Here is a 24,576-nt window from a genome sequence, read left to right as displayed (position 1 = left end):
TCTGAGGAATTATGAAACCCACGTAGGAGAACTCTTGAACATCCTCGATGCCAGTGGTGCTGTCCAGGCTAAATGGAGAGTTAACAGTAGGAGAAGACGGGTCTATGGCCATAATTTTAGTTTTTTCCAGTTTATATGAAGTCCTACTTTGGCAGCCTTTCTAGTAGAATTCGGAGCGCTTCCAGCAGCTGCTTCATGGAGTCTGCCAGAATGGCCGAGTCATCAGCAAAATCAGCATCTGTGACGCCATGATCTTAGAATTTGAGCCCAAAGCTGACATGTGAAGTGGTTTTTGTCATAATGTAATCTACGATGACATTGAAGACCTCTGGGGCCACTGTACATCCTTGGCGCACTCCTGTCGTGATTTGTTAGCATAAAAGTATTTTTGGGGGGCATCCAATATATGAAAAAGGTTGAACTGATACCTAATGTTTTATATATACAAAAAGGCAGAGAATGTAGCAGTAGACTATGTAGTCCAAACCGGCAATGCTCATTCCCGGTTTATAGTCCTTCAGTCAGTTGGGGGCCAGTCATCCTGCGCTTTTCAACACCCTTCCTGTTTACCTTCATCAGACTTCTCCAGGCACCCATTTAGATCTGACTTGACTCTGGCTAACAGGCTGTCTGGATAACCAGCGATGCCAGGACTCGAGCCCCTACCCTTACGGACACAGGATTGCAAGTTCATCGTGCAAACCACTCGGCTAGTAGCAATTGGTAACAACAGAAACCTTCAAGTGTTCAAAGAGGGAAATATAAGAAAAAACAGGCTAAACCAATCAAGAGCATTTATTTTAAGATGGGGGACCGCAACTACGTAAACACAGTGATTCTATAAAGTTGAGTGTGGCTTGTTGACTTTGATTTTATCATTGGTATGAAAACACACACTTCTACATACATGACACCCTTTTATGCCCCTAAAAGCTAATACTAACATATAAAATGCATAATTTATATAAACACTTTAAACGCTTGAATTCATATACACGCATATAGAAACTTTCAATTTATACCCAGACTGGAATGACAACTCAAAACAGCATGAAAAAATCATTGCGATAGGATGATACTTTCCTGCTCAACAGCCCTGTTTATACAGCCCCATAGTTGTCTGACTATGCTAAACATTAAAGATTAAAAGATGGTAATCCTATTTAACTTTGAAACAAATGTTGCATATTATTCGGCACGCTTTTCTTTAGACGGTGCACTACCATCCCTCTCGTACAAATGGGCCGTTTCCGTTTGTTCCCAGTTTTGATGTTGCTCTTCAATGATGAGGATTCTCTATTATCTGCTTTGACAGAAACCTTCGACACCATTTTGAATTAAAGAAGTTCCAGGACTCTCCCCCGCCGTGACAAGCTTTTCAAAAGCTTGCCATGGCAAGCTTTTGAAAGATAAATGTTGTCCTTTGGGGACAGTCCGAAGGGGATGAAGGAGTCTTTACTAGTTTCCAGAACACGAGAATGTATTATATAAGAACCTATTCGTTCCTGGAACACCCGTGTATGTAAATCATGGATACATATACCCTTTATAAAGGCCGCGGATATACAACTGCAGACAAAAGGGAATCCAGGTCTATAATAAAAATATACTTGTAATGTAAACATCAGCACAAATAATTTCCTAGGCCATACTGCATTTTTATTTATAGATATAAGTGACAGGAAAATGTATAAATAACAGGTGAAATGGTCAATTAAGACGCTGCAAAAAAAAATTAATATGCTAATAAAAACACGAATATTTCGGCTTCACGTTCGTAAGCCTTTATCAATAAAAAAGATACTAGATTATAAAGCTAAAACACAAGGAATAATACACTTTAACTTTGTAGTGTCAGATAAACAGGAAGGTCCCGACAAAATTAAAAGCAAGAAAGAGCAGGAGTGGTTAGAGATAGAGGGATATATAAAAAGAGGGGTGGAAAATGGAGGGAAAGGACTGAGATCCTGATGGGAAGCGACGAAAGTTGGGGAGAGAGGGAGAGGAATACAATAATTTCTTAGACCACACTGCTTTTCCATTTACGAAACAAATAATTGAAGAAAAAACGGGTTTAATTTTTTATAAATAAAGCAGTGACAACAAAATAAAATAAAAACTACACTTTAACTAACAAAAATAAAAATACTCCGAATATTTCGGCCCCACCTCCGGGAGCCTTTCTCAACGGAAAAAAAAAAAAAAAAAAAAAAAAAAAAGGGAGAAAATTACAACAATTTAAGACTATTTTTAAGACATTTTAAAAAATGCCACGACAACTAAACCAAACTAAAAATATAAACAATCAAACATAAAAGAAACAAGAACTCACATTTTTAAAACAAACACTCCCGCACTTGACTGTAACTTTAGAAAAAACTGCAATAATTGTTTCTATTGGCACTTTCCTCTGCCACAATCGCTGTATAAATGGGGATCTATCAAAAATGAAAAATATAAATACTTGTAACAATACGAAAAAGAGGTCACCCAACCCCCAAATCCAATCAAAATCTTACAGGTTAATGAAACACAATTATGAATTATAAATTGAATGGATTTTTTCATTTGCTATTTTAGCTGCCGTCCGTTGACTTCTTACAGCATTGACCATGCAAAAATACATAAAACAGACATTCCTCTAAGACCTATAGTGTCAACAAGGAACTCACCAACAGAAAAAATTGAAAATGGGTAGCAAAGACGCTTAAACCTTTATTATATCTCCAAAAGTCTTATATAAAAAACTCAGTATTTAAAAAAAATAAACTTAAAAATATTGAAATATCAAGTGACTCTAGACTTTTTAGTTTTTATATAAAGTCAATGTATACATATATACCTTTCGATAAATCTGTGTTTGTTTTATCAAAAAAACTTGATGTGCATAAAAGTGAAATGGAAGAATTGTTTGCAGGGATTGAGATAGAAACTATATTAAATCTAATTAAAATAACTAGCAGGTATACTAATTATTTCAAATTTAGAGACAATTTTTACCATCAAGTTAGAGGATTAGCAATGGGAGGACCCTTAAGTCCACTGTTAGCTAATATTTATGTGGAGTATATAGAAAATTTAGCTATTGATACATATTTTTTAAAACCAAAATTTTGGGGCAGATATATGGATGATGTATTAGTTATTTGGAATTATGGGGAATCACAAATTGAAGGTTTTCTGAAACATTTAAATAATTTGGGAGGGGAATTAGTTTTTACAATTGAAAATGAAACAGAGAAAAAATTACCGTTTCTGGATATTTGGATCCATAGAAAGAATAATAAACTAGTGTTTTCAATTTACCGTAAACCAACTAATAACAACCGCTATTTGTCTTTCACATCAAATCACCCGATCCAAGTAAAAAGGGGGGTAGTTATTTCTTTAGTGGATAGAGTGTTAAATTTAGCTTCACCAGAATACATTAGTAGTGAATTAATTTTTATTAAGGATATTCTAGTAGGAAATGGATATCCCGAAAATATGATTTCTCAAATAATTGAAAAAAGGAAAAAAAAGTTACTGGAACCTGTAAAATTAGAAGAAAATGAATCAAATCAAAAACCAAATTACATAACTTTGCCTTATATCCCAAGGTTGTCACAGAAATTAAGGAAAGAATTAAAAAAACATAATATGAAAACAGCTTTTAAATCAGGACAAAATATAAGCTCATGGCTAAATAACGGAAAAGATAAAGTTCCAAGAAATATACAACAGGGGGTATACAAAATTCCATGCTCTTGTGGTAAATTTTATGTAGGTAGAACACAGCAGAATTTAAAAAATAGGCTACAGCAACACAAATATGCGATAGATTGCTCGCTAAGACAAAATAAAAAACCTGATACTTTTGAATCCGCTATAGCTGGTCACGTGTATAATTTTCCTCATCATAGTATTTTATTTGATCAGACAAAAATTATTGATAAGTCTGTAGGACTTTTACAAAGTTTCAGAGAAATTATAGAAATAAAAAAGATTATCTATGGGGGTATTAGTATCAATAGAGATGAGGGGGAATTTAAAATAAATTCAATTTATAATAGTTTAATTAAAGACCAGTCAAAAACTTCAATGAGTATTGGGTTGCATAATTGTCCTGAAACAAGTAATAACCTTGCGAACGGAGGTCAAAGCATGGTCAATGCTGTAAGAAGTCAACGGACGGCAGCTAAAATAGCAAATGAAAAAATCCATTCAATTTATAATTCATAATTGTGTTTCATTAACCTGTAAGATTTTGATTGGATTTGGGGGTTGGGTGACCTCTTTTTCGTATTGTTACAAGTATTTATATTTTTCATTTTTGATAGATCCCCATTTATACAGCGATTGTGGCAGAGGAAAGTGCCAATAGAAACAATTATTGCAGTTTTTTCTAAAGTTACAGTCAAGTGCGGGAGTGTTTGTTTTAAAAATGTGAGTTCTTGTTTCTTTTATGTTTGATTGTTTATATTTTTAGTTTGGTTTAGTTGTCGTGGCATTTTTTAAAATGTCTTAAAAATAGTCTTAAATTGTTGTAATTTTCTCCCTTTTTGTTTTTTTTTTTTTTTTTTTTCGTTGAGAAAGGCTCCCGGAGGTGGGGCCGAAATATTCGGAGTATTTTTATTTTTTGTTAGTTAAAGTGTAGTTTTTATTTTATTTTGTTGTCACTGCTTTATTTATAAAAAAATTAAACCCGACGTTTTTTCTTCAATTATTTGTTTCGTGAGAGGAATACAGAGAGCAAATGGGGAGGATAGTTATTTGGCAGCTATGATTCACTTCTTTCGCTGTATTTTTTTGACACTCGAATCATTTCAATAGAACCTTTTCGATTTAGCGACTAATGGTAAACTAAATAAATTTGTCAACAAATAAAAACAAAATTCATTCTATTTCCTTAATGATTCGTTGTGTCCCTAAAGTGCTCAGTCCCCTTGTTGGTGAAAACAATCCGGCTAACAAAAAGAAAGAACAGCGGAAAAAGTCGACATCTTTCGCTCAAAATGATTCAAAAAAGGCGAATGGTTCGAACCACTTTCCTGTCTAAAGAATCCTTGGCTCGATTTAGTATCAAAATTCTAAGCTATCATAATTTTACACGTTTGCAGATTCTCGTAAAAAAAAGCGTTGGATATATTGTTTAAGATTCAATGCATATTTATCATTTTTCTTAGAATTTAGTCCTAATTTTTTACTTGAATTACAGAAAAAAATTGACGATGGAACACACCTTATTTAGTTTGGAAATTTCTAACTTTGAACTACTAAAAAAGTAGAATAATTTTGAACTTAATCCGCTCAGTTTCTTGTTCAGTTGGTCTAAAACAAAATGTTCAAATTCATTTTTGTTGAACCATGTAACACCAGAAACACGAGAAAACTAATATAGGGGAGGAGTGTGAACTCCTCAAAACTCCAGCAAATAGCCGCATTAAATGAAAAATATGGGGGAAATTTGAAGAATTATACTGCTTCTCTTTTGCTTCTCAACCACTATACTCCGGTCCTATCCATCCTCCAATTGCTTCGAGGGGCATTCATAACGCTTTTGAATGCTGCAAAGCATCCAAGCATGAAAATGTGTAAATAAATGGAGGAACCAAACTGTGACCAAATATGAGTAGACAATGCAACATTCAGTTTCGCATATACATTCAAAAAAAAGTCCTGATGTTGTAACTGGAATTTTTCTCGAATCTTGCAAATTTTTTGATTTTTGAATTTAAAAAAGAGGGAATAGTTGTTGGAAAAGTCAAAGTCATGGCCAATTGTAGAAAAAAGCCAAGACAGATTGTTGAATTAAGTGGGCAGCCCAGTCAAGGGTTAATTTTATTAACCCTTATTAAACGTCATGTCAGCTGTACTAACGAGAACCTCTGTCAAGATTTTTTTCCTTTCAAAAAGGTATAATCAATAAGCTGTATTACGAAAAGGAATCAATGGCTAGAAGAAAACAAAGTCTATCAAAGCTGTGAATTCCCGTTTAAAGATGTAAATACACAGGAGGAGGAGGAGGGATCGTACTGAAAGTTTTCTGACGGACCAAATCGATTAAATTTGGGTCAAGTAGCACGGCAATCAATGAGTTAAATTTCAGATGAGAAAATAGAAAGAATTCATTCCATTTTTAATATTTTTGAAGTTCTATACAATTCAACCAATATTAAGCACAACACTAGACCTAAGTCATAAATAACACAGATAAACCTTATAATTTAAGAATCGAAAGGTTATCTAATGCTTAAGACAGAATTGGTTTGCAAAACCCAAATACCTGAATTTTTACGTAGTTGAATACAATCATCAAAAGCGTGATGGGTCTGATACTTCGGAAAGATTTTTTTGGGACCGATTGTCCTTGTATATTTTAGTCTTGTTTATGAATTTTCCCAGCCTTTTTTGAACTAAGGGGAGAAACAGAGTTTGGCATCAATCATTAAGATGCTCCTCCATGTATAGGTAATAAGCTGTATAAGAACCCTCTTAATCGCTAAAGCTTCCCTAATCTAGAAGCTGACCCAGTCAGCAGCATCAAATTCTTAAGAAGAACTTAATAAAAATTCTGCTTTGTTTCATTATGTGTACGAGTTTTAACGCTCCAAGTATTAGCAACTATTTTTTGCTTTAACGGCAATAAACAGATCTTCATATTTAAAATATAATAAAAATTAAAACATAATAAAAATATACATAACAAAGAATAGACGTGCCAATACACTTACTGAAAGAATTTATCTTTTCGTTTGATTAGGTTACCATAAGAAGTTCAGTTCAGTTCACTTTATTTATAAATCAAATACATTTAACTAATATGCAAGTACCCACCCCAAGAAAGATACAAAAAAGAACTTGCGACTGAGCGGTTACATAAAACTCATTTTCTAACTAATAATTCTCTATAAATGAAACATTAAAAAAAAGCACTTGCGACTGGGCATAAGAAGGTATCTCAAATTAGGTCCATTAACTAATCAAAGTCCTAAACTAAATGGACTTTGAGATTTGTTTAATTATATGTTTGAGGTCCCATTTCGTAATTTTAATTACTACTTTTAGCCAAATTACATATTACATATTTCAAGGTCTGCATAGACTCTCAAATCTCATTTTCTACCCTCAATAAAAAGTAAATGATAAATAAAGTTATACCTACTAAGTGTTATATCCTAATAAGCAGTTACACACATCATATATATAAAAAAAATGCCACCGAATTTCCAGAAGGATATAACTGGTTTCAGCTTTTTTTATCATGAAGATGAAAATTAAATGGATAAATTCAGATAGTTTTCACAAATTAATCTTCATTAGCATTGATATAAAAACAAGAGCGATTCACATTGAATGTTCCACACAATAGGTCTGAAGGATTTAAATCTGAAGGAGAAATACAAGATGTGCACATTGATAACTTTGCTCTTGACACGACTCAAAGAACAGAAAAATCTGTATCATTCAAAATTTGAAAGACTGCAAGAGCGAAAAATTTCTAAATAATGTTTTCTTAAAATCGACAAGTGCAGTGATTGTACACGACGATCGCGAAATAAATAAATATCAAATATCAAGGACATCCATAGAAATTTCTTTTCGGGTGGTCAAACGATGAGTCGTAAATTCAAACAAACTAGCAAATAACGTCTCAAGTGTTAGAAATGGTGTTGAATTTACACACACTGAGTTCATCCGTACATTGAAATGCCTTTTCTTTTCACTTTCTTTTAAGTCTTTCGACTACCTATACTCCTACACATTAGAAAACAATCAAACCAGCAACAGGAAAGACAAATCCTAGCTTTTTTCTTCGAAAATACGCGTCTTGAGCATTCTGTATGTCCACTGAACCTAGAAACTCATGAGCCAGTCAATACCATATGCCAATAGACAACCATTTGCAGCCAGTTCTATAAGAATAGAAAGGTGGAGATGCTTAGGACATGTCTTACGAATTAATTACCAAAAATTCTGAATGGTTAACTTCACAGGCATCCATCAGAATCCCATCAAAAGGCAAGACCCAGGGACAGATTATTGTGTAACTATCAGACAGATCAGCGTAGCCTCAATACAAATATTCAACCCGAATGCGAGGATGCAACAGCTGAAGTAAATTAAGGGGATGATAGGGGAAAATTCATTGCCAGAGGCCCGCGTGCCTCTGGTCTCTGGTGCCACGGGTGGAACAAAGATATAAGTTAAGTGTTTTTTAGCATTCCTTTTATACACAAAGGCGCTAGACTACATAAAAGTTGGATCCGCATTAATACATTCCCGGCAACATTGTTACACAAAGGTACTAAGTATGGTGAGTTTTATTTCGTAGATGGTTGGCAATGTTTCCACTCTTGTAAGGAAAGACAACACCAGGTGATAAATTTTTACTACGGATATATCTAACGTCAATATTTCTGGCACATCTTCTATACATACGGAATGAGCTCTTTTGCCAAAAAGTGACATTTATTTGGGTTTGGACAGCGTTTTATACTTTATATTTAATTATCAACTTCTAGGATTGAGGGGAACCTACCCCTTTATCTTCCGCAAGGGGAATCCTTTTGTCACATGGTTGTGACTTGAAACAAGAAATCTTCTCATTATAAGAAATCAACAATAAATACTTTGTAATTAGATTATTACCTACCTCAAACCTTTCATCTTCACATCTATAAATATATTCTTCATATTGAGTTTTTCTTGAGGACACAAAAGTGGAGTCTTCAGACCAAGATGGAAATGACACCCATGTATCATTTAGCACTTCTTTACACAATGCAGTACGACCAGAACATTTTGGTTGCACGTGACTTCGAGGCAGCGCGCAGTAGCTGGCGCCAAGTCTTTTGCATGTTGAATAGTCTAAAGAGTAGAATTATGTGGTTTAAGAAACATTGAAACAGTTGAAGATACCACTATTACAACACCCCCCTTCAGAAAGAAAAATCTTCTTTTTTGGACGTACAAATGCATGCTGTGCTGCTATTGATGAAAAATACAAAAACACTGACTAAAACTGGTGTATTAGCAACTAAGAAAAATTGTGACATATCATGTTATAATATGCACAATAATTACACCTAACAAGCTTTGCATGCAGACCCTCTATACTTTACCCACACTCCTAATGTGCAAATCTATAGCCCCAATTTATTTTTCAAGTATTATATTTCCATCAAATTTCGGGATATTTCATTAGGATTGAGTACCAAAGAAACAGGTTCTAATTAAATGAAGCACTTGGGTGTGTGGCATATAATATGCAAGTGCCACTACTACTATTAACAAAAACTCACCGCAGGACTAAGCCACAGGAGGCCAACACAGCTACGCACACTCTTCCTTCATTCTAATCTGTTCAAAGCCTCCCTCTACAGCCTCCCAGGAAGTTCCCATTTCCCTTAAATCTTTCTTTATAGCATCCTTCCACCCCAAGCGCGGACGACCTGCTTTACTTTAGCCTTAGATGGTTGGCCAAGAAAGACAATCTTTGGCAATCTGTAATCCTTCATCTGCAGAAAGTGCCCTAGTCATCAAAACTTTCTATCATCATAGCCCTAGAAAGTGCGATTGAACCACACTTTTCGTAAAGCCTACTGTTTGAAATACGGTAAGTCAGCCGTGTACCGAAAACAATCTGTGGCAATTTCCCTGGAAAACATCAAGCAAATGTTCGTCCGTTTTTCGGAGCACCTATGCTTCAGAACCATATTTGACCACTTACATCACTAAAGCTTCCAATATTATAATCTTGGTTTGCAGACTTATCTTCCTATTCTTCCGAACTTTTTTTAACTGTGAAAAATTACCCTGAGCCTTGGCATTTCTACTTTTGACATCTTCACTACTCTCACCGTCTTTACTAACAATACTAGCAAGGTAAGTAAAGCTGTCCAATTGATCAATACCATACAATGGTGCCTAAAACCTATTTTCTTATTCTACCCCCCCCCACTTCCAAAATACTTAAAACCCACTGAGATTTCGGCCGTAAGCAACATTGATTATAAATATCAACACTTAAATAGCAAAAAGAATCGCATAGTTGGACCTTCCCATCTGGTTTTAATAGTAGTGATTTCAAGCGCATACCCAAATTCAGCTTCTATAATTCACTTTTGTGAATTATGTATGACAAAGGTCATGGAAAACTGCAAGCATCATTTCAATTGCATCTAGGTGAATCCAATCAAAATAAAAGGAAGATAAGAACGAAACATCTTATCTCACAACTGGTTTTTGTGCCCAGCCAGAGTATCAATAAAAATAAGAATATGAAAATCTTATCAGTGCAGAATAACAACAAAGCATGGATTGCATCCATGAAAAATGTAGTCTCACTTTTTCTGATAATTTCAGACTATTGCAGGACACACATTAAGTATAACATTGCTTTTTCAAATTTGACAATTTATGGCTCCTGTTCCCCTAAATCACATTTGATCATTATTCAACAGAAAGCATCTAAGGCCCTTGAACCGAAAAAATTTTGTTTCAAAGTTAACAAAAAGAAGAGGTTCCTCTCTTATAGATTAAATAAGTTTTTACAGTTTTCCATTGCTTCTTATACAATTCTTTTTTCTATTAAATAAAAAAAACTAATTTTTTTAGCTGAAAGTAAGGAGCGACATTAAAACTTAAAACGAACAGAAATTACTCCGTATATAAAATGGGTTGTCCCCTCCGCAATCTCTCGCTCTTTACGCTAAAGCTTTTAATTGTTTTAAAAAGTAGAATTGTGGCAAAGTCAGACTTTAGCGTAATCATCCCCAAATACAGTTATTATGGTTTTCGACTATGCTGAACAAAATGGCTATCTCAAAATTTTGATCCGTTGACTTTGGGAAAAAAAATGACCGTGGGAGGGGGCCTAGATGCCCTCCAATTTTTTTGGTCACTTAAAAAGGGCACTAGAACTTTTCATTTCCGTTAGAATGAGCCCTCTTGCGACATTCTAGGACCACTTGGTCGATACGATGACCCCTGGGAAAAAAAAAACAAAAAAAACAAAAAAAACAAACAAATAAACACGCACCCGTGATTTGTCTTCTGGCAAAAAAATACAAAATTCCACATTTTTGTAGATAGAAGCTTGAAACTTCTACAGTAGGGTTCTCTGATACGCTGAATCTGATGGTGTGATTTTCGTTAAGATTCTATGACTTTTAGTGGGTGTTTCCCCCTATTTTCATAAATAAGGCAAATTTTCTCAGGCTCGTAACTTTTGATGGGTAAGACTAAACTTGATGAAACCTGTATATTTAAAATCAGCATTAAAATGCGATTCTTTTGATGTAGCTATTGATATCAAAATTCAATTTTTTAGAGTTTTGGTTACTATTGAGCCGGGTCGCTCCTTACTACAGTTCGCTACCAGGAACTGTTTGATTCACTAATGTTTTGCTGTTTTTACGAACTTGAGAGCCATCTGAATTGCTGCACATAAAGAAAAAAAAGTAAACATACCATAAGTGAGCAAATGCTTTAAATTCTATTGTAGAATCCATCTAAAATAAAACAGATAAAGATTTTATAGTTCTGGCAACGACTAAGTGAAAACAAAAGCAAGGGAGCTGGAGATTACATTCACGTGCTAAATGGCCTGCCTTTTGTTCGTTTCCAATAAATTAAAGAGTTGAAAAATTTGGTTTCGTGTAAGTGGTCACGAAATTATCATAAATAATAACACGAAATTATCATGAATAATAATGTATCGCAAAAACATTGTTTCCAAATTATTATCAGTTTTTTTTCTTTTTTTTGCAAAATAATGCAGTATAGGCCCGTACATATAGTTCACTTTGAAAAGTAACAACATTTATTGGGGGAGAGGGGGGCTATAGAGAATACAGTTGATTTTAAGCAGAAATGACACGTTTAACTAAAAGACACGCTTTTTCTAGCGTGTCAACTCACTGGATCTTATGCGTTTCTTTATTTTGACATCCAATAAAGACGTGTGAAGGCCCCCCCCCCCCAATCTTCTGTGCTTTCTTTTTTTTGGTTAGACCACCTAATTTATGCAATACCCAAAATATATATGCCTAACATTCAACTTTACTTAGAACCAAAGCATGTTCACATTATCCGACATGCAAGAGACGGGGGGGGGGGGGGGGCTTTGGAGCCATTCTCTTCCCCCAAAGTCTTTTTTTACAAATTTCGCTCCGTTTCTTATAATATTGGCGTAACTTATTATTTTCTAGGTTTTTGACAAGTTCCCCCCCTCTCTTACTGCAAACTAAACCCATCAAAATAAAAATTCCCTTATAAGCAAACAAATTCCTTGTCTAAACTTTTTTTTTAACGGCAATGAATTCTGAAAATTGGGATTTAAAAATACCAAACTATATTTTAAGTAGTGTATCTCTTTCATCTTTCCCAATGGAGGACCTCTGAAATCAGATTCTATAACTTTGTTGTTTTTTATAAAAAGGCACACAATTTCTAAGCCAGCAGCAGTACTGAAAGCTAGTTAAAAGAACCACAGTAAGCATATAAGTCAAGTATAGACTGTAGTAAAGGATTTGAAGAAAAGAAAAACTATTTTAAAGGTATATTTTGCATTTTCCCTTTAACAAAAACAAGTATTTTTCTTTTAAATCTGAACTGGTAATTAAAATGATTTCTATTAGCCTACTCAGAGCATCGAGACCGAAATTATATTTCTTATTCATTGATAAGAATTAATCATAGTTTTCACCAAAATTACTCTGTAAACCACAATGTATTATATAACTTTGCCAAAGATATACAACCTTATGACACGATATGACACTAAAGTTAACAACATCAAAATTTTGGATGATCATAAAATCGGAAACGGGAAAAACTCTACAAAAAAAAAGAAAACAAAGTTGTCGACGTCCATGAAAAGAATTGACCACACAGAATTTGTCACAATCTGAGACAATGGATTTCATGACCTGATTGATTTCACATAGAACTTTCCAAAATTGACTTCCTCAATTCCCAACAAAAGCTAAATATCAGTTGAAGATGTGGACTACGAGCACCAGCATTTATTGCCATGCTGACTAAGCTTATATTTTCCAAAAATACAGTCTTATTGATTCTCCGTGAGATTCACAAGAGTGATGATTAATACTTCCTAATTAATTAAAACTATGATTACGGTTATTATACTATTAAATTAACTACATATAAATCACAATCCACTTCAAAGAATTCCCATGTCTATAAAGATTAAGGAACCAAATCCAACCTTCCCTATCGAATTCCAACTAACAAATGAACTGACAAAGAGAATCCGAAGGGCGGTCTCTTCCAAGCTCGCTCCATAGATAAATTGATTTTTATCTTTATAGACCAGCTGATCATGACTCAGAGACTAAACACTGCAATCAGAGTAAAACCAGGTCTGCCAAAAGATCAAAAACTGTATGTTTATACGAGTAGATCAAAACTTGTCTGTTGGGCAAACATCAAAGGGAAAATGCCGATCGATTTTCAATAAATAAAGAAGATACATCATAAGAAGATATTCCATAGAACAGCCTAACATACTACAGAATATAATGGATAAAAAAAACATAAATATGAAATTAAATATAAGCTAAAACCTCAGCTGATAGATAGGGGCGACAACGGGGGGAGGAAGGGGACTGTCTCGATTTCGAAAATACTTTTTTTCTACTTTTACTGAAAATACCGAAAAAAATTGCCCCCCTCCACTCCTAGGTTTTTATATATACTATTTTTGTGGCTTCATTAAAAAAAGCTGAAAACAAATCTTTACCCTACCAACATTTTTGCAAATTGGAACCCTTGTTAATAAAATCAATATTGATTAGAGGCATATCAACACAATTCGGCTATATATGAACGTAAGTCCTTAAACAAATAACAAAAAGTAGTGTAACAAAAGATTGTTTTAATACAGTGAGATTTAGAAGAAACCAACTATAATATTTTGGCTCTATATCTAAAAGCCGTGTTTAGGAAAATAAATTAATAAATATAAAATAAAACTTACATTCAAATACTTATTTTGTTGTAAGTTCAACTTTATGTTTATATATTTTATATTCCTGAACACGGCTCTTAAACATAGAGCCAAAATATTCATTTAATTTTTCTGAATTTCACTTAAAACAATTCCTTGTTACATTACTTTTTGTAGAATGGAAAGGCAGTATGATCTTCGTCGGTATGTGGTGCGTTAAGCGTTAATTTTTTGCAATTAACATTAAAGTACAGTTAAAATAAATTAGTAAAGTAAAGGAAAATAACGAGGGGGGAGGGGAGAATGTTTATCCAACAATCCAAAGCATCCTGAAAAGACAGGTTGAGTAAAACTACTTATTTTCAAGTTTAAAATGCAAAAAAAACTTACCTATTTCAAGTGCTTTTTCTGCAGTGAGCTTTTCCTGTTTTGCTACTGAACTCGGCAATAGATCGACAGGTCCCAGCGAGCTCACAACTTTCTCTCCATTGGAATCCTCAGTTACACTGGTCTCATTTAACGAGTCATTGAGCCCCAAAAAATCTCTAAACCACTTTAACAAGTCTGGAAACTTCCCTAAGAACGAAGTCACTAACTGAACTAATTCTCCTCTTGAAATCAATTCTTGGTTAAAAAGTAACAAACACCGAAGGAAATTCTCATAGACATCTGGTGACTTTAATGCTCGTCTCACCTTATCAAAAAAGGCAAATTCAGAAAGCGAGCCATATTTAGCAGCTTCTGCTATAGATATATCTTGTATCACATCAGACGAGGCAGGCATAATCTTCGGCTTCTTGGGCAATGCTCCCTGAGGAGATGGCTCAAGTGGCCTTTTAGGCGCCGATTTAATAGCACTTGGTGTTCCTCCTTGAACAACTGGCTCCTTATTTTGGATAGGTTGCTGCACAGCTGGTGGCTTGTTGGATACTGGAGATTGTACAGAAGGTTGTGTCAATGTGACAGGCGTCGGTGCTTTTTTCTGGTGAGCAGCAGCTTGGTCACACAGCATATTTCGGTGGCTCTGCAAATAATGTAACCATAAAAATACTAATATTAAGAGAAAAATTTATATTACACAATATATCCTTAGATAAGAAACGTAGGAAGGAAAGAAGATATTGTTCCGAATCCATGATAGAATGAAATACAAGGTCCCAAGCAAAAATCAAGGTAAAGGCTCACAATTATCAAGTCGGAGTCTTAGCTAGAACAGTGTTGACTCAGAGATTGGCACCAACACACAGATCTGATACATTTCTGGGGTTTCTGGAAACACACATATGTCGAAAAAGAGAAAATATAAGATGGATGTCTTAGATTTTATTAATTTTGTAGGTGAGGAAAATAAGTCTCAAGCTCCATAAGAAAAAAAGATGAAAATGAAAAAGAAGAATCGTCTTATTAGGGTAGCCTACCCAAATGAAACGGTACATAAGTGGCACCAATTTGCAAAAACGTAGAGGATATTGATTTTTTTTTCAATTCTACAAAAAAAAATTTATAATCGAAGGGAGGGGGTCAATTTCTTGTTTGTTTGTTTGTTTTCCAATGAAGATATCCAAAAAGAGAATTTTGCCAAATCTAGGGGGAGTTTACCCCTCCCCCGGCTGGAGCCCCTGTGGTGCATCCTTCACTTCTTTTCAAAAATGAGTTGGGCAACGCTTTTTATTGTCTACCAATGCAGTTTTTGCTGTCTACCAAAGAACAAATATTATATACAAAACACAGTGTGTAGCTGAATAAATAAGCATTAAATATAGTATTTTGAATACCAAATTTGGCATGGTGTCACTGAATAACCGTATTATATCATTGAAATAATTTGTTTTAATAAATTAAATTTAACATCACTCCAAAAATGTTTCTTTTTGGGAATATATGAATGAATTTTAACAACAGTGATCAACTCCTTCGGCCCTTGCTGGGAGGGTAAGCAGCTTAAGTAATAAGTGGAACAAAAGAAATCGTAAATTCAAAAACCAGAATGTGTAGCTGAAAACTTTTTACCAAGCAAGAAAATTCTTCTCTTGTTTCTCCCTAATGCTTCTTATTATTGAGCTTAACATTCATATAATTCAAAATCAATTTTAGTATTTATGGATTTAAGTTGAATGTAAAAGCAATGAGCACAAATAGTCAAAACCATAAAAATTTAAGAGAAAAAAAATATTTTCCACATTCAATATTTACAAGCTAAACTAAAGCTCTCTAGACATTGCTAATCATCAACAGTAAGTCAAAATTCATAATTCATAATTCATCAAAATTCATAGAAAGGCGATAGACTAAAAGCAAAACAGGTTTGGGCATCGAGTTGTAAAGCTACCCGTAACACTAAAGGATTTTACTAACATTTTTGCCATTGACAAATCATATTAAAAATGAAGAACACGACATTTTGAAGAATTTTTTTAAATTCTATATCACAAGGATTTATCAAACAGAGAAAAAGCAAGAAGAAACCTGTTGAGAGCCATCACGTGGCATCATTTTACCTTATAACTAATCCTTTGCTTATTAGGTTACAGTGAAAACTTAATAAATAGGTTAAATAGATTAATCGGTTTTTGATTCCAGGTCAACCAGTCAGTTAATCTTTTGCGTCATACTGTAACAGCGGTAGTTAACAGGGTTTTATTCCCTGTACAAGAGCATTGATGCAATAGACTGTTCATAGCACCATAGAGCTTCGATAGGGCTAAAACCATACCCAATCCACATGCTCAGCAATGGCTAGATAGGATTAAAACAATGTCAGTTAAAGGAAGTTTACTGCATATGTTTCAAAGCCAGCTCTAAAATACAGCTTTTCTGAAATTGGCATTATTCGAAGGGTCGTCCCTTATCTGCTGCCTTGTATACAATTGAATCACCACATCTTCCACACAGTTCCGTCACGCTTGGCACAATTCTCATAACGCTTTACACACTTTCTCCGCGCTAGGCATGCGCTACCTGATTCCTGAGAGTTGGGGACCCCTTGGGCATTATTGTCATGCCGCTTTTTATACACCAAACCTGGGTTTACGTCCAGGTATCCTTAAGAAGATAAATTATTATATTTCCGTAAAAAATGTGCGTATTAATATAAAAAAAACACATTAGGCTTGTAACCGACATAAGGTTTACGAGCATAAACTTTTTTTGCTGTTACGATACATTTAACCCAAATCCAAAATCAAACCAGGGGGGAGGGAGAATTACAAAATAACTCCGACGTCCCCTACTATATCTAGGTGCCCTTAAACAGATAAATTATTAAATTTCCGTAACAAAATTAAATACTAAACAAAGGCTTACAATAGCAATAGCAACAGAGCTGGTGGCATCAGGCAAGAATTGTCCAAACTCGGCGAGTAAATCTTCTTGATGATGAAATAGTCTGGCAACTTGGGAATAGACTTCCTGCTCCGTAAGGAACCTCGATCCAGGGGGTGGCTGAATGCCTTCTTTGATCATCTTTTGCTCTTTCTTATAGGTGTGAAGTATTTCCAGGAATTGTTTGTAAATATCAGGCTGTCCATGGAACCGACTCTGTAAAAAAAAATATTGTTCCCATTTTATTTTTAATGTGTTTTGGTTCTATACTCATTTTACTTTTTCAAAAACCTCCACAATTAACTAAAAAATGGTATAGCAGCAAGTCTAATAATAAATAAGTTTGATCTTACCCTGGTTCTTGAAATGCGCAACCCTTGAAACGTGCAAACAAAAAATCTATTTTAGTTTTTTAGAAAAATAATACCATTGGGAAGCCTATTTTCCTTTCTTTTTTTTCTATTCGCTGTTAGGAATTACTCAAACTCCGGAGTAAGGTTTAGCATATCAATACTCTAACTCAATATAAACACATACGTTTGTGAAGAAAGTAACCCTTGACAAGTGTTGCCGCTGCCGTACCCTGAAAGGTGTCTTTTACAGCGCCCAGAGGCGGACAAGAATCTATATTTGGGGAGGGGGGTGTACCAAAAAAGAGCTCCCCTATTGGTATTGTTCGTCCCTGTAATTAGAACAACATCTGAATCTCTAGGAAAGACACGTGCCCCTGTGTACCCCCTCACACCGATCCACCCTAGAAGGTGTCTAGTCTACTTCCTAACGAAAGCTGCAATACATTCATAGACCAGGAACGCTATAAAGGGCATTCTAACAAAGGAAAATACACACGGGAGATACCAAGGAAAGACATGACTGTTGTGGCACTCGACAATACGCGTGTTGTGCAAGGGCGCACAAAAAATACATTGTATATATTTGGCTTTCACTTACAGAATATTTTTTCTGATAAAGTAACGAGGTTCATTATAGTGAATCGGCAGCCCTGGAATCCCCCCCCCCACGCTCCTCTTCCCTCTATGGAGGCAATAGACAAGTGTGCCCCCGTAGTGCTATAATATAGCACAATTATTGAAGTTTGCCACTTTTTAGTTCCCAGGAAGTATGTCAAGTGCTTGGAGGACCCCTCCCCCCCCTGTACATGTGGTATTGGATTAACGCAAAAGGACAGACCAAATTGTATTCGAAAAAGCATTAATTATAGCAGCTTATTAAGCTTGCTGAACAATATATGCACCACTTTGGATTCATTATATGCAAGGAAGAAACCTGGGAAACCCTGAAAGTCAAAGGTTATAAAAAGCAAGACTACAAGGTTGTTTTTTTTTTGTGCCAACCAAAAAAGATATACCAAAAGCTAATTTCGATTTTATATTAGGATTAACAAAAAGTATTGAAAGTTTAAAAGCTACATTATTTCATGATTAAGCAATAAATAAAAATACAATTTACTAGTGCTACAAACCGTCACACAAACAGCTCAAAAAAAGATGACAAGTGATTCCATATTAAGGTTGTTTCGCGCATATCTGCTACGTCAAACAGCGTAAAAGATTTCCAAAGGAAAGAGAATTATCTTAGCAGCCATTTATTGGTCACGGATATTAATAGTCATCCGAATACTATCAAAATTTCACCAATTTGAATGTCCGTATAAAAAAAAAAATATGAGAAAATTCTTGGTGCTTGTACAAATGCACGCATATAGATTTTCCAGATTTTCACTTTTATAAGGATAGGATATATTAGACATAGTACTTTTCACTTACTAGATCTATGGTCTGTTTTAGATTGCACTGCAGAAATTCTTTGTAATATTAATGCGACAATGTACCAAAAAAAAACAACTGCATGGTCATCACATAATAAGGGCACAAAGTCATAAGAGGGATTGTTCTGAAGCTTTTCTACGATTGCCTCTTATTAGAAAGACTGCATCAATGTGATCAATGACTAATATTACCCCCAGACAAATAAAAATAGCAGAATATTCTTTCTAGAAAGTGTCTTGCAATAAAGTAGTGGCGTTACAAAGCAATGATCCTTGTTTCTGTACGAACATTTGAATTAAATCATCTTGTACAATCAAATTGGTGAATAGTCCTTCATTTATTCTCGCTTGATTTTTCAGTTTATTTGATTCAGTCGTTCTTCTGAAGTTAGAGCTAATTCAAAAGGTTAGTTTTCCTTCTTTTTTTTTTTTTCCATCTAGCCATTGGCCAATTGGAGGCTAAGCTAAGACAGAGAGTCTGAGCAAGAGGCAAAGCTGGCATAAGACATTTTCAGGATTGTATCAAAATGATGTCATTTTCACTTGTTGTTAAATATTGTCTATCATCCATCCTAAGGTAGATTAAATAAAAAAAAACAAGTTTTTTTAAATGAAAGTAAGGAGCGATATTAAAACTTAAAACGAACAGAAATTACTCCGTATATGAAAGGGGATTTTCCTCCTCAACGCCCCGCTCTTTACGCTAAAGTTTGACTCTTTCTCTTAACTCTACTTCTTAAAACAGTAAAAAAATTTTAGCTCAAAGAGCAGGGCGTTGAGGAGGAAAAGCCCCTTTCATATACGGAGTAATTTCTGTTCGTTTTAAGTTTTAATATCGCTCCTTACTTTCATTTAAAAAAAATTCCTTTTTTATTTAATTTCTGGACGTTTTTTAATTAATGCGTGTTTTGATCTTGGCTCTCCGCACATAAATAATTAAACGAAATTTGCATATTAATTTTTTTTTTTTGGCTAAATGGCTTTCTCAGTTTTAATCGGAAGATTTTGAGAAAAAAGGAGAGAGGGAGGAAGCCTAGTTGCCCTCCAATTTTTTGATTACTTAAAAAGGGCACTAGAACTTTTAATTTCCGTTAGAATGAGCCCCCTCGCGACATTCTAGGACCACTGGGTTGATACGATCACCCCTGGGAAAGAAAAAACAAAAAAAAACAAATAAACACGCATCCGTGATTTGTCTTCTGGCAAAAATGCGAAATTCCACATTTTTGTAGATAGGAGCTTGAAACTTCTACATTAAGGTTCTCTGATAGGCTCAATCTGATGGTGTGATTTTCGTTAAGATTGTATGACTTTTAGGGGGTGTTTTCCCCTATTTTTTAAAATGAGGCAAATTTTCTAAGGCTCGTAACTTTTGATAGGTAAGACTAATCTTGGTGAAAGTTATATATTTAAAATCAGCATTAAAATGCGATTTTTTTTATGTAACTATTGGTATCAAAATTCCATTTTTTAGAGTTTCGGTTACTATTTCGTAACCGACGAACTGTTTGATAGCGATAGAACTAAGGGATCATTTAACGTAGTTGTTTTCCATTTTTTCTTTCTACTTATCGTATCGTATGGTTCGTTACCACGAACTGTTTGATAGCCATAGAACTAAGGGATCATTTAACGTAGTTGTTTTCCATTTTTTCTTTCTACTTATCGTATCTTCCCTATAAATTGGTTTGACGATCAGCAAATATGATTTTGCATCATACCAGTGTATAGGAGCAGAAAAATTTTATACCAAGCAATGCAATCCATAATGACCCTCAGATTTTTGCACCTTTTGATATGAATGAGAAGTTTCAAAGGAAGAAGCTCGAAACTATAATTCATTACATCACATAACAGCTATGAAAACAACCACAAAACATACCAAGGATAGTACAATCTCAGATTACAAACAACTCAGTTTCGCCAACCCTGGACTATGATGCATCCATAAATACCAAGAATATAAACATAAAAATGGTTTCGCCCACCTGGACCATCTTACGACTATTCATACGGTACCTAAAAACTGTAATTTCTTTAGACTTTTCTTTTGGTTGTTTCAGAGTTATTAATCAGTGTTGCCACACTGAATCGTGAACATAAATCTGCGAAACTAATTAATTAAATTTTACAACCCTTTTTGTCCATAAAAATTCAAACATTAACAGTATGTTACATCCCAAAGACAGCTACACTTTCGAACGAAGCCTAAAATTTCTTAAGCTATTTTGTGCCATATATTCAGCATATTTTCTGGTGAACTCTGACCCGCGCCTTTTTTTTTGGCATCCGCTACTGCCGAAGCCTGCGTATGGAAGTATTTTTCAAAAAACCAAACTCCCAAATTTTCCTAAGTTGTAACACATTATCAAAACAATGAGATTTTCCTTTCACACTCCTTGATACTTAAACAGTACCGTATTCTCAGAAAACAGGTTAATCAACCATGGGGCTATTTTTGCTGCTTAAGGAAGGCAACACGTGACGATGTTAGCCACTGGAAAAAGGAAGTTTTAAAGGCAAAATCTTAAATAATCAAGACGCTAAATTTCATCTTCCTCCAATATTTTCTTTCTAAAGTAAACATCATTCAAAGCTTATTCCTCCTCTCCATGATGTTAGCCAATCAGGTTTAAATTCACAAGTTTAGTCTAGACACTTATCTTCAATGTTTAGGCTCTACCTCATCACGTCCTCCATGTTTTTCAGAAATATTCTGATAATAGGAGAAAAAAAGAAAAAGAAAGGCAGCTTACTTTGATTTTATTTACATAGCTTATTGCATGATTGAATTCCACAGGCTGGACGGATCCTTCAGCTAAAGCTGACAAAGTCCCTTGAAGTGTTGCCTGCTGTGATATCGTCAATTGACTAGGTGGAGGGGTTTGAGCCACTGGAGGCACAGGAGGTCCCACAGAACTTGGTGGAGTTGGACTATGATATTGATTAGCAGTACTAAAAAAAAAAGATAAGTTAAGGATACAACAATGTTCAGTGGGGAGTAAAACAGGGTAGCGTGCCACTTCTTGGACAACTAATTTTTAGCACGTCAGCTTTGTAAAATACCTCTGCATAAAATGCTAAGAAAAAAACAGCCTCGAGGTATTTAGCAACCTAAGCTTCATAATCTTTTCAATTGCCAGCAAAAATATAAAATGAATCATCTTCCCTCCTTGTCTAAGTAAAAAACTCCTTGGTAGTAGTAAAAACTGAAGTTTTTGTTTTTTTCGGGATCCTTAAATGAACTCAAGAATGCTCTTCACAATATATAGTATATCCCTTTCATGGTTCCATTGTTGTTCATGTGGGTTCATTACAGTGGTATATAAGGAAATGAGCTCTAGTGAGCGTTGAAGGCGGTCCAGAAAGCATTACGTCTTCACAGGCCATAAATGAGGCCAGTGCATACACACTAGAATAAACAAAACCGAAGATCTGCAAAATATTTCTGAAACATCACCAATCAACACAACAGGAAACATTCTTAAAAGCATAGTCTCCGAGAGCATTTTACTGTAGATTTGATAATTTAAAATTCTGGTTTTCAATGTGAAAATTTCTGATTCAATGATTGTGAACCATTTTAAGTCGCAAAAGGTTGGGAAGGCACTCCTCGGGAGAGAAGGACTCCATTCTCCTTCTCCCAAATCTTATGATTTTTATGATTTACTCCGACAGTTCCAAAAGGGGCCTTTTTCTGTCTTATTACACCCCTCCTCCTTCCAACAAAATTCTTGGGTACTCGTATATAGAGGCCGCTTAAAAGTTCCCCTTCGCCCCATTAAAATTTACTTTACGGGTGAAATCTTGAGGACTTAACTTTAATGTGAAATTCACAATCTCTTAATTCATACAACAATGACTTTTTAATTAAGGAAAAATAAAGGGTTGAAGCTATACTCGATGCTATGTTTATTTGTTAAAACAAAGCAAAAGATATAAAGACCATGACTTGACTAAGCTCAATATTAAACCTTCAAAAAAAAGAAATAATACTAAAATAACAAAACTAAAAGAAAATGAACAAAGACAAAAAAGAAATCAAACATTTGTCAAAGCACTTTGTTTAGTTTTATTCCTGGAGTCTAATTTAAGTCCATTTTTATAGATTTTAGAAGACAAAGTTGAACAATGAAATTTGTTGCAAAAATTCCTTGATAGACAAGATTTTTTTTTCTCGTTGCTGTTTTTAAGCTTAATTTTCTCGGTTTGAGGGACCAATGGAATGGATCAAGATCTTAGCCAGGACAGGGCGAGAGAAGGTAACATGTAAACCAGCACTCTTTCAATTGAGCATAATGAGACTCAATCCCATAATAAAATCAACATTTCAAAAGGATTGTTGGTCAAAATCATAAAAAGTGCACCTTAAGGCATAAGTTTTTAGTTTCCTGGAAAACAGATCCTTTCAATCAATATCAAAGTCTGGGCAGGGGGGGGGGGATCGAAATGCATCACCACTCAAACTTCCCTAGTTGAATTGCCTCAAAAAATTATACTTATTTGACTTAAGGAATTAAATACATACACTGTCATTCCAGGAGAGGGAACAGCGGGTTTTACACTCATCGGTGGTGTGGGTGCAACAACTGGTCTATTTAGAGATATTGGCGGTGTTGCAGCACCGCGTTCAACTAAAGCAGCAACATAGTTTACAGATTGTCTTTCCACCTGAGGAACAGGATACGTAATAGCACCACTAGCAGAGATGTGGTGAATTCCACTCGGAGCGTGAACCACTGTTGTTGTGTGTAGATTGTTCAAAGCTCCTCCTGAAGCCGTTGTAGCCATCTATAGAAGAGGGAAATAAATTAATTGAATATCAGAATAACGATACTAATAATTGAGAAATATTATATATGAACGAGCATTGTTACTATGTGGATTCCAGCTGATATATCTACTGAAAACTAAATTTTTCGAGGTTCATGAAGATTCTTATAAAAAAAAGAACTCCCTTAAATCCCTATCTATAAAATAAAACAAATTGTGAATTTTTACTTGATTTTATTTTATATTTTTGATTTAAACGGCCAGTAGAAGAAATTTGTCAATTTTTATCCAAAAGAGAAGCAAACCAAATTTTCACCATCACGTAAACATTTTCTCATCGGGTGACGTAAGGTAAGGCTGCCAACCCGACTTTTGGCTTCTCTTATAACATAGCTTTATATTAAAACTTCACCAAAAAACAAATTCTAAATTGATACATAAGAAATATTATTACTCATTTTATTTCAACATGTAAAGTGCTATCAATCACTTGATATGATACTATTCTCTGGACAATTAAACACTAAAAAACAATTGGCTGGAGTATCTCAAGTAGATACTCCACAATCTCTGTGACAAAAATGCTGATGAGAGAACTAAGTGCCTAGCTCTCATGGATTTTGATTTTCTTCCAAACTCAGATCTCCTCTGATCAAGACCGCAAGGAGTTTTATAAAATATCATAATCGTCTTGAATCAGTGGCTGTACTTAGTCGGGAGAGGGCTCATTCAAACTGAA

At 34.7% G+C, this 24,576-nt stretch overlaps 1 protein-coding gene across 3 annotated transcripts in view; it reads right to left on the bottom strand.

Annotated features, from left to right (window-relative positions):
- Positions 1-24,576, bottom strand: part of LOC136031333 (paired amphipathic helix protein Sin3a-like) — a 110,187-nt gene that overhangs the window by 37,696 nt on the left and 47,915 nt on the right. For all 3 annotated transcript variants that reach the window (XM_065710817.1, XM_065710819.1, XM_065710818.1), the window contains exons 7-11: positions 23,593-23,855; positions 21,821-22,019; positions 17,258-17,491; positions 14,345-14,978; positions 8,636-8,850 (exon numbers count right to left, since the gene is read on the bottom strand). In XM_065710817.1, the coding sequence (XP_065566889.1) occupies positions 8,636-8,850; positions 14,345-14,978; positions 17,258-17,491; positions 21,821-22,019; positions 23,593-23,855 (1,545 nt within the window). The remainder of the gene's footprint in view (positions 1-8,635; positions 8,851-14,344; positions 14,979-17,257; positions 17,492-21,820; positions 22,020-23,592; positions 23,856-24,576) is intronic.

The sequence above is a fragment of the Artemia franciscana genome, chromosome 9 (assembly GCF_032884065.1).
Source record: "Artemia franciscana chromosome 9, ASM3288406v1, whole genome shotgun sequence".
NCBI lineage: Eukaryota > Metazoa > Arthropoda > Branchiopoda > Anostraca > Artemiidae > Artemia > Artemia franciscana.
This window is presented reverse-complemented; position numbering and strand designations above follow the sequence as displayed.